Below are 11,947 nucleotides of genomic sequence, written 5' to 3'. Positions count from 1 at the left end.
TTTTTTACTATAAATATTAATTCATTATTTATAATTTTAGAGCATAAGCGTGGATGAGCCAGCCTACAAGAGATCAACTCTTCCAAGTCCTGCGAGTACCATTGAATCAATTACACGAGAATTCGAACACTCCCTTGATATAAAGGCTGCAACTAAAGGAGAATGTCATGTTCAACATCAGGTAACTGATAATCTTGTAATAAACTACAGGTCTTGTTGAAACAGTTGGTTTGGTTATTACTTTAAGTACTTTGACAGCCTATATTTCTTGAAATTTCTTCAGTTCAAAAAAATATTTTGTCTATAACTACAAAAAACTGCTGCGGATGCAATTTTTTATAAAGGAAACTGAATTTGTCAACTGTTTAGTACTCATAATAGTAAACAGAACATTAGAAATAAAATAGTTCATATGTATTATTCATAATATATTCTAAAATGAGTTTTTTCACGTTATAATTCAAAATAAAAGCATTACAAAAATCAATTACACATAGTAACTTGTTGCTATTATCTTTAGATTGTATTTTTATAATGATGTATACTTTAATGATCCTTCCATTTTATTATTATAATATTATATTTAAAAAGAATTTCATTTTTGATCTATAATTTTAAAACCATTTGTTTTTTCTAATAGGAAAATAACGAGAAAAGGAAATGTAGTCGAAGTATCAGTAGAAATAGTTCCACTTATCCCTTAGGAGGTGGAGCAACTCTTCGAACTCCCAGAGAAAGACGAAGATCAGCTGGAGATGAACAAGCCCTCCTGCCAAATCAGCTTAATATGTTTGTCAGAACAAGAACGGAATCAGGAAAACCATTATCAGATCTGGTGAGTATTGAGAACTTGAAAGAAACTTTTGTTATTATGTGTTGTTTTATTTTTATATAGTATAAATATTGAAGTTTTAATTAATTAGTTAAAAAATTAACTTTTTTTTAATCGGTTAACAATTATTGTAATTAACGATTAACAATTTTGTCAACTTCTATAAATTATAATTAATCATGTCAAATTAATTCATTCATTCATGATCAGTTTGACAGATGCATGAAGCAGCCTTTGGTCAATTGCTCTTCCTCAGCCCTCTCTGTCAGTGGTCTACCTGATAAATAATAGTCCTGTTTTCTTCTGATCCTTTAAGATGCTTTCCTATCTTTCCTTTGGTATTCCACAAGACCTTACTCCATCGGGATTTCTGTATTACAGTTTTTTGATTGTCCTGTCTTTACTCATCCTGATTACCTGGCTCAGCTACCTAATTCGTTGCACTCTTACGAATTAGGAAACACTCAAATTATTATTTATTTATTATTATATATTATTAATGGGAAGTATAGCAATCATATTATATTAAATATAACATAATATATACACTATATGAAATAATTTGATGTATAACTGAAGGAGAAAAAAGAAAAAAATAGGACAGGAGTAAGAATCAGAAAAAGTTTTGTTAAATTATTGTATTCTTAGCAGAAAAAAAGTTAAAATTTGTAACTCTTTTTTTTAATGGTATTAAGAACTTTGTTGAACAGGAGGACTAGAGAATTCACTTGTATCAGCCCTGAGCTCATAATTACCATACATGGTGAATATAACAATTAAATTTTTATTAACAGTTAGTTATGGGGGGTTTAGTCTCATGCAAAAGACAACCCTAACTATTTACGTTATTAAAAAATAAAAAGACTAATTTGATTATGAGAAAAAACTAAGAAGAAAAATAAATAAAATAGAAGTAATTTCAATAATAGAATAGAGACAAATATAGAATTTATAACAGAATTTCCTACAGCAGCCTGGGCTTCAGCTTTTGATATGAGGTTGGATTTCCCAAGTTGTAAGTTACTGCTCCTTTAACTGTCGGTAACTGTGAGTGGAATTTTATGAACCATTTTTTGTGTGAAGTCTTCTATTGATTCTATTTGTAGTTCCCGATGCAATTGGCTATTTCTTACAAACCAACGAGCATCCACTACAATTCTTAGGACTTTATTTTGAAATTATTGTCATTTTTTTCTTTTTGTAAAGGAGGCTGCATAAATAATACAAATAATAATTTGTTATGCATTCGCTTACAATATAGGAATGAAATTTATTAAAAAAATTGTCAAAAAATATTCTTTGAGAAAATAAAATCCATAACAATGTTTATGCAATCAGAGAATTCTGGTATTTTGTAATACTAATATAAAATATAAAGTTTGGACAATATGTCTGATTTGTTAAAACTTGGTTAGGTAAATATGTTTCTATAAGAGTAAGAGCTTAATTTTTTATGGTTGTAAAAACCAATATAATACTTGTTGTACAGGTGAAGTTATATCTAGATCTGGAAAGCTTATACATTTTATACTTTTTTTGTTACAGGAAATTTTGGAGCAGGTTACTGTTCTTAACTTGGACACTGGAGAAAGGGTTCCTTTAAGTATCGCTGAGGACAAACTTCCTCAATGTATTAACCCATTATCACTTCACATTATGAGGCTGACATCTGAGTATGTATCCAACACTTCTTTGGAAAAACAGAAGGAATCTGATGAAGAATCGGTTGATTCTAAAGTTTCTCGAAGAGAAGACGAAGATGAAGAGGGTAAAGGTGGCATGAGAAGGAGAACTGCTCAACTAAAAAAATTTTTTGGATCCACTGTCAGGAAAACTATGATAAAAGCAAAAACTATTGGAAGGCATAACAGAGAAGATACTTTAGATGTAATAATTATATATATATTATTGTTTTGGTATAATCTTAGGTCTACCTCAAAAGTAAACTTCACAGGCTTTTTTTACCTCTCATTAACACTGACTACTACAATAGTACAGTGTTCACAAAATTGATAAAATTGAAGTATTTATTTGTAAGTTATGTACTAACATTATATTATTAATGAAGGAGGTGGTTAGGAGTATGGTCAAGAAGAAACAACAAATAGTTAACAACTATTTATTTGCTGATATTTCCCTTCACTTGGCGAGGCTTCATTAGAGCTAAAAAGATGCTAAACAGCTATAAATATGTTAAAAATGTAAGAGAATAAGATGGCCATATAATAAACATAGATGGGTTTAAAAATGATGTAAATGTATGTAAAAAATTAACAAAAGAAATAAAAATAAGACATATAACAATAAGTATATAATAAAAAAAAATTGTATAAAGTGTTATATTTAAAATGAACAGGAGAAGTAATAACATGTAAAAATAAAAAAGTTATAAGGGAAATAGAAAACAAAAGTAGTCTACACTAAGAGACAGAAAATGTTGGAGAATAAATAAAGCTCAACCAAAAAAGATGGAGAATAAATAAAGCTCAACCAAACAAAGGTAGAATAAATCAGGATCACACATCATTCCTGTCGAAAGTGCCAGAATGGAGAAGTAAATATGAGATATAACAATAATTTTGAATATGAGAGTATAAAAATATGAGATAGACATGGGGGTGGAGAGAGATTTTATTGTTAAAGACGGTTTTTTAAGTGAAATAAAAGAAAAAGATCTTACAGTCATAGGAAAGTATTATAATAATAGGAGAAAATTGTTGAAATTACATGTTATAATACATAATTAATTGAAGGAAAAAAATATGAGATATACAGATAGATATTACAATGAAAAGAAAAGGATTGTTAGTTGTTTTGTATTTTTTTTTCAGCCCTGATGAAGCCCTGCAAAGTGTGGGTGAAATGTCGGCAAATAAATAGTTGTGAACTACTTTCTATTTCTTTTTGATCATCTCCTTGATATTCACTCATGGTGAATCATTTAAAATATATATTATAATATTTATGTTTAAATCGGTTTAATATTGTTTGATCTTAAAAAAAAAGTTAACATGAAACTTGAATGAATTTGGCAGTCATTGAAGGAAGCTTATCCATAATATGGACCAGTTTTTATTTTAACAAATAATTAAAAATTATTGAATTTAATAGATACAAAAAAATCTTAATTATCTAATATAGTTCAATATGGAAATTAATTATTCACGTTTATTTATTAGGTTGAGAACGATGCTGCTGCATCTACTACTGGTGAACAATACATAAAGCTTAAGGCTTCCAATAGTCATAAAGGTCCTTATGAATTTGACTGTGTTCAGCATGTGCAGGTTGGTATTGATGTGTAATTAATTATAAAACTTTTCTCTCATTAAAAATCAAGAGCGATTTTAATAAATATTCACTATCTGGTTTGTTATTGCCTGTGACGAACCTTGGAAACATAGGTTCAATTTTGGGTAAACCTAAGAGTTTTTGCCAAAGTGATTTAAATTGTTGAACAAAATCCACTGAAAAAAAATTATGGAGAAGTTGCTAAGCGTCACTGCTTATAAACTTTGTAATTAGACTCCAATGCCTAATTTATTGGTGAATAAACTCATGGTTCTTTTGGACATGATCTGAAGGATAGGAGTGTGGGTAGTATCCTCTCTGAGCATTGCAGGTTAGCTTAGAACAGGGGCTGCTAAACACATCATTGACCTCTAGAAATTTTGTAATTTTCTTATCGACCCTCTCTATAAAAAAAAAAGAGAAACACTTTAATTTAAAAAGTAATGCTACCCAACTCCATTGGGTTGCTTCATGCTAAAATTAACTGGACAATTGCTTATTATTCTTATAATACCTAGGCATAACCAATGAATTTAAAATATATGATACTAATCTATATTTTTTTTTGTTCTTTAATCTTTTTCTTTTCTATATTTTCCTTTTTTTTTTCATATATTTTTTTACTTTGTTGTTTCTATTACTTACCTATATATCTACATATAATTCTTTCTCTTAATTAAATCCACTTATTGTTTTTTTCCTTCTTTAATAAATATAAATAGTAAAAATGTAAAGAACTTTTTCAATAAAATCAACTGACCAGAAGTGCCACTTTATAGAATCAATTTTGATTAATCTCCATTTATCAATATACAATAGAATATTCTTTAATATCAGATTGGTCTTATTCTCATCGAAATAGTTTGTTATTGCTTAAATGATGAATGTTCTAAAAATCTTCCTATATTTTAGAGTAAAAACTTTTCCATAATTTTTTTTATTTGAAATAAATAACTAGTTCTTATTGTTGACAGTACTAAATAATGGACATTTAATAAGTATTATAAGTACAAAATATTAAAAAAGTTGATGAATTATTAAAGGAAAAATAGAGACTCAATCAAATCGGGGGAAAAAAAACCTAAACCATACCCGATCTCTCCTGAATGCAAGCATATGTTTACATCTTTGTTATTTTTATTAAACTGTTGCATTGTCAGGAAAAATATTCATTATTTCCACCCCAAAAACTCATAAATATGTATCTTTATAGCAACAGAAAAATAAAAATGTTTTGTTCTAAAAATTTCCCTCATTCTTGTCTTAGATTTTTTTTTTTCGAAAATCAGAAAAAATAGCAATAACTTGAGCATGTGTCCACGGGACATAAGTAAGGTACCAATGAAAGTGATTTTTTTTTATTACATGGATCTATGTTTTGGGAGGGAAAAAAGGAAAATTTGGAACCAATTAATTTAAAATACTACATAGAATGTATTATAAGTTCTCTGCATATTTATAAAAATTAACAGCATTTTTTTATTTTATATTTCTATGTATTATAGGACTTTAGTGGGGAACATACAGGTCCAGTTTGGTGTATGAAATTTTCTTCTTGTGGACGTCTTCTTGCAACTGCTGGACAGGACCGTATATTGAGGATATGGGTTGTACGAAGTGCTTATCCATATTTTCAGGTATGTAGAAATATATTTCAAATACAATGATTTAGTACTTTGCTTTTACATTTTTGAATTTTTTTTTTGTTCTAGGAGATGCGCACAAAGTATAATGCAGAAAAAGTTTCACCAACACCTTCACAAGAATCAATTGTCTCTGTAATCTCGTCAGAAGACCCCCATTCATCTCATATAATGGAAGAATTGAGCGAGAAGGCACCTTTTATGCCTAAACCGTTTTGTACTTATTCTGGACATGCCTCAGATCTGCTTGATGTAGCTTGGTCAAAAAATTATTTTATATTATCTTCTTCAATGGATAAAACGGTAACTTTTCTCTCTGTTATATTTGTTCCTTGAAATTTCTCTTTTAATTGCTAATTGGTGTGGTAACAAAGGGTTTGTTGGCTAATTAATTGTCAGAAATCTGGAAATGGTTTTAATCTCTTCCTTTACATGTAAAAAGAGACTTTTTAAGTTTTTATCAATATTCTGTTTTTACTTTACGAGGACCACGAAAATCTCCAATTTTTTTTTTTACTTTTTTCAGTTTTGCACCAATTATTCCTCAACAATGCATTTATAGGAAAATGTTACTCTTTCATAAATTAAAGTACCTAAAGTTAAATGAGTTAAATAATAGTTAAATGAGTATCATTGGAAGTTACTCCAGTTGTTTGGTAGAAATGTGAGTTCAAAGGTGACATTTAAATAAAAAATTGTTTTGTATTTTTAAATCTTATTTTCACGTGTTAAGTAGATTATATTTAATAAATAATGTATTTTAAAATACTATGTCAAATCTTGTACCAAAGCTTTATGTGTACTCTAGTATGACTAATTTCAACAAAACTAAAAAAAAAGTGTGCAAACGTTTAAAACTTTGATATTGTGTAAAGGTCAATTAATATTGGGGTAAATATTATGTTCTCCATAACAAAGCAAACAGAAATAATCTGTATATTTTAAATTTATTAAACTTCTGAAACAGTGGTTCCCAATCTGGGTTACGTTCGAGTTCGAGCCTCTTCCATGCTTTTGCTGAAAAGACATTGTTTAACACTCTATTTGTATCAAATGATAATGTAGGGGTTCCATCATTTACCTTCTTCTATTAAAAAGTTCAATCATTTTCTTACTAGTACCAAGAGTTCTACCACCAAAAAACATTTGGGAACCACTACTCTAAAACATAATAAAACCTTGAAAATAGTAATGTATAAATCTGTTGGTTTTCAGTTTCATTTCTTACAGACATAGTGTCGAAACAAAAATTTGTTTTAACATCAAACAATATTTAATAATATTTAATGGAATTTTTATTTTTTATTTTTATTTAGGTTAGATTATGGCATATATCACGCAGGGAATGCCTATGCTGCTTTCAACACATTGATTTTGTAACAGCCATTGTGTTTCATCCTCGAGATGACCGTTATTTCCTCAGCGGTTCTCTTGATGGCAAGTTGAGGTTGTGGAACATTCCTGACAAAAAAGTGGCAGTATGGAATGAGATAGACGGCCCTGCAAAGCTAATAACTGCTGCCAACTTTTGCCAAGTATTAAAAAATTACTTAATTAATTATTTATTTTTAAGTTATTATTTGTTTATTGGTTATTTAATAGTCACTCCAACATTTAATATTTATCACTTTAACATTAGAGATCACAGTAAAGTGCATGATAAAAATGTATACACAGCATAAATACATCAGTGATGGGTTAGTGCAGCTCCTTTTTAAAATTAGTCAATTTTTTCAATTTATTTTATAAAATCTTGTTTAAGCGACCAAGTGCTAATATTTTGTGAGACACATTTTTATGATCATACATATATTTGTATGTATGAGACATATATTTTGCCTCTACAGATGGCACTATTCATTGTCATTTTGGCCATACATATCAGCTTCATTGGAATGCCAAGCCTCACCAGGTCTTTAATAATGCTGTTCATGGCTTGGCAGAAGTTATTGAAGAGATTAAAATCCACATTATATTCATGGGTCATCTCCAGGGTTTGGTTTAGGGTAAAGATGTGGTCTATAATGGATCAGTTATGACGGAAACCACACTAGTATTCATCAACCTCCCATGCCATGTATTGTATTAGCTTCTGGTTCAGCCACCAGGCTATCACTTTGTAGGTTGTACAAAGAAGGGCTATTAGCTCTATAGTTTAAGCAGCCTACCTCATCTCCTGTTTTGTGAATTCGGATATTCCCTGCTACTCTCCATACATCTGTCATTTCTTCTGTGTCCCATTCCATCAGAATTAACTCATAGAGTCCATTCCATACATTCTCACCACCATACTTATAGTTCATCTAGGATGTCATTGACTTCCAAGATTTATAGTTTTTCTGACATTTTATAATGTACAAGATTTCCTCCTGTGGTAGTGGTTCAATTTTTATGACATGGTACCTGAAATGAAAGGAAGAATAATGTTGGGGAACAGATGTTTCAGGGCAGTACAAAAAGCAGTAAAATTTCGGGAATGCACTGTTTACTAGACTCTTAATAAGCCCTGTCGTCAGGATGTATGTGACTACATATGGCTGGGAGGTATGGTTTATCTCCATCATGTGTGGATAACTGCTACATTTGGGCTATTCATAGCTGAGCGAGTTAAAGTGCCAATTTGACTAGCTTGTGACGTTAACAGGCCCTGTTCGAATTCAGCTTGGGGAGAAAAAAAAAGTGTAATTATTTCTGTGGCAGTCCTACAAAATGAAACTTGACTCCCCCCTCCCCCCAACCAAGGTTGGAACAGGGTGGTAATCAGTAGGTAACCTCAGAAATGACCTGAAGGGCATTTAAAAAAAAAAATTTCTGGAATCCTAAGATTTTATTAAAATCTTTGGCCCTTTTTGAAAATTGACGCCTGGAGAATCAAAAGGAATGCCAAACTATATATATACACACAATGTTTTATGCACTCATTAGTGATTATGTTATCATTTATATATAATTCATAGCTGGATCTTACACTTGCCACTGGTTTTCTTTCTTGAGAGGTCTCATTTCCGTAGCTGAACTATTGTAACTTTATTAATTAAACCGATAATGCCTGGCTGCTCTTCCAGAACCACTAACTCCCAAATTTTGCTCTTACATTTCAACAGCACCTATTAATTACATCTATATATAACCTCATTTTAATGCCTCTATTCTTAAATTATTTATTTTTTGATACTTTTTATTTAGTCAAGAATAGCCTGTCAATAATATTTGGTGGAATAGTTATAGCTTCTTTTTTCATTGTAATGTTTTAGTTTGATTACGAAATTCTATTTACACTTTTGCTTTAATTATACTATAGAGCCACTCAGTTGTAAAATATTAGATCTAACATTTTTCTAAATCGAATCTTTTGTCAACACCAGATTCCTTATGGCCAATGTTATAGATTGTTGAAAGCATCTGGTGGAAATTTGTTTTTTGCAAAGAATAATGTTGGTATTACGTTATGTTGGTTAAAGGTAAAATATTGTTTCTAACTAAAAATTAATATCTTAAAGTTTTTTGTTAGTTGCTATGTTTTATAAGAGTGCCTCAATTGTTATTATTACTTGATGAATATTCCTGTGGAATATTATGTGCTAATTGGATTAGGAACTGACAATATAAAAGGTTATAAATATCAAACCTGCTTTTTTAAAAAATATATATATTTACAGTATTTTTTCTCATTGCATTTACTATTTGTCTTATTCTTTATTTTAACTTTTCAGAATGGAAAATTTGCAGTTGTTGGTTCTTATGATGGTAGGTGTATATTTTATACAACTGATCAACTGAAGTACCATACGCAGATACATGTTAGATCAACCAGAGGTAAGAACTCAACTGGAAGAAAAATAAGTGGCATAGAACCAATGCCTGGTGAAGACAAGATCCTTGTTACTTCCAATGACAGTCGCATACGACTATATGATCTGCGTGATCTGAATCTTTCTTGCAAGTATAAGGGTTATGCTAACTTTTCAAGCCAGATAAAAGCTTCATTTTCTCATGATGGGAAATTTATAGTAAGTGGTTCAGAAAACCAATGTATATATATTTGGAAAAGTAATCACGATTATTCAAAATTTTCTTCTGTAAGACGTGATAGAAATGACTATTGGGAAGGAATTAAAGTTCATAATGCTGTTGTCACTTGTGCAGTATTTTCTCCTAATCCTGAAATAGTAATGCGCCATATTGAAGACCTGGAGAGCAACGGTTCAGGATCGCATACAACCAGTGGCTATGTATTAGTCAGTGCCGACTTCAATGGCTGTATAAAAGTATTTATTAATAAAACTAAACCTAAACATAGTTCTCTTCCAGCTTCTGCAATGGCTTAAATGGTCTTTTTGTATCCTCTTTTATCTCTTGGTCCACTACACTTTGGAGAAAAAGTTTCCTAAGGCAAAGATAAAAATATTGTCTTTAATAACTTCTAACTATGAAAATATTTTATTTGAGTGATAAGTTACAGAGGAAGAAATTGTTTTGGTCAGTATAGTTACACAAAAATGTTTTTAGTTACCATTAAGTACACACGAATGAGTACATTTTAAATATATGTTCCTGTTTATTAACGGCATAGAATAATACTTATATTTACTTTAAGGCATGAACATATAAATTAGATCTATAACATAGCTAATAAAACCACCAAATTAGGAATGGTGAGTAATAATTGTGATAAGTTTTAGCAGAAAATAGATATTATAAACCAATAATTTATTTCGATAAAGGGTTAAGTAATTTTTATTGAGATGTACAATTATTATTGATGAAAGCAATTATTATGGTAATTGAAGGCACCGGGCGGCAAGTCAATTTTAATTTTAGGCAACACCAATTGATTTCCACTGGGACTGTAAAATGTATGTTTGTAGCTTAAAGGGTCCAGGAAGTTTAGAAGTTAGTTCTAATCATTTTAATTAGTATGAAATTGGTACCTATGATTTTAAGAATTGTTTTCTTGAAAGCTTATTTAAATGTTTTATGTAATGCTTTTACATTTTAAAAAAGAAAATTGTAAATCAGGATTATATATTTTTCCAAAAGCACAACATATATTGCATTGCTTAATTTATTTTAAAATATATATATATGTATAAAAAGAACTGTATATGATGCTATTTTTATATTTAAAAATAATGTGAATATTCCAATTATTGTTATAATGAAACATTTTTAATATTTTATTAAAATTTGTTGTTGAAAATCAATTTATTTTATTTTGTTATTTATATTGTGCCTCAGTAAGGGTAAGAATTTTATTACAGTTCTATTATTTTGATTAATGTAAAATATACAAATGTCAATCATTCAATTTTCTCAATTATAGTCTACTAAAGCTAATTGAATGCTTTTTAGGTTTGGTTACCATGTAAAATTAAGAAATAATAAATTTATATTAAATGGTTTATTACCTTTAAAGTTTTTTTTTTTTTATTCATCCTTCACATTCCATGGTTCTGAATAGTTTTCAATGGTCAAGTTTTTATACCTTTTCAGTTTGACTATTAATTTATCACCCTCTTCATTTTCCTTCACTGAAACAAGTTTAACCCTGGATATATTTACAAGAGAGTCATTCATATGATTTTTTTCTCTGATAATATCAATTTCATCACCAACATTAACCTAGAATTGATGCAATAATTTTGTTACTTTCATAACATCAAAATAAAATAATGACTATTGTTATGAAAAAATAAAAATTTTATTAATTATATCTTTACTTATTCATGTTAGTTATTAATCTTGCAACTGTTTCTAATTCTTAATTTTGTAGACCAAATTTTGAACTAAATCAAATTGACAACAATTCATTTCAAATCTTATTCTAATAAAATCAACAGAAAATAGATCTTCTGATATACTTGGTAATTTGACGAGTGTAAAGAAAATATGCAAATTCATATACATAAACGAATAGAACACAAAAATTAATATTTAAGTAAATGAGGAGAAGATGGTTGGGGGTGCGGTCAATGAAACACAAATAAGTATGACTAACTTATTTTAATGTGTTTATACTTACTTTTTAATATGTTCATACTTCTTTACATTATATAACTTTAATTTTATTTCATTTTGTTAATTAAGTTATTGTACCCACTTTTTCAATTACCTATGTCTATATTTTATTTCCCGCTTCTCTCATCACTTTATTTTATTAATTCTATCTTGTAAAACTATT

General features: G+C 29.1%; 1 protein-coding gene across 2 annotated transcripts in view; it reads left to right on the top strand.

Annotated features, from left to right (window-relative positions):
- The window catches only part of LOC106687973 (WD repeat-containing protein 44), a 16,079-nt gene extending 5,975 nt beyond the window's left edge, over window positions 1-10,104 (top strand). For both annotated transcript variants that reach the window (XM_014432189.2, XM_014432188.2), the window contains exons 5-12: window positions 41-181; window positions 641-835; window positions 2,378-2,719; window positions 4,012-4,119; window positions 5,629-5,760; window positions 5,836-6,069; window positions 7,083-7,301; window positions 9,480-10,104. In XM_014432189.2, coding sequence (XP_014287675.1) covers window positions 41-181; window positions 641-835; window positions 2,378-2,719; window positions 4,012-4,119; window positions 5,629-5,760; window positions 5,836-6,069; window positions 7,083-7,301; window positions 9,480-10,094 — 1,986 coding nt within the window. In that variant the 3' untranslated portion in view covers window positions 10,095-10,104. The remainder of the gene's footprint in view (window positions 1-40; window positions 182-640; window positions 836-2,377; window positions 2,720-4,011; window positions 4,120-5,628; window positions 5,761-5,835; window positions 6,070-7,082; window positions 7,302-9,479) is intronic.
- Window positions 10,105-11,947: the final 1,843 nt, after the last annotated feature.

Source organism: Halyomorpha halys, unplaced genomic scaffold (genome assembly GCF_000696795.3).
Source record: "Halyomorpha halys isolate HHAL.00 unplaced genomic scaffold, Hhal_1.1 Scaffold1035.1, whole genome shotgun sequence".
NCBI classification, from domain to species: domain Eukaryota; kingdom Metazoa; phylum Arthropoda; class Insecta; order Hemiptera; family Pentatomidae; genus Halyomorpha; species Halyomorpha halys.
Note: the sequence above shows the minus strand (reverse complement) of the source record. Positions and strands in the feature narration are given on the sequence as shown.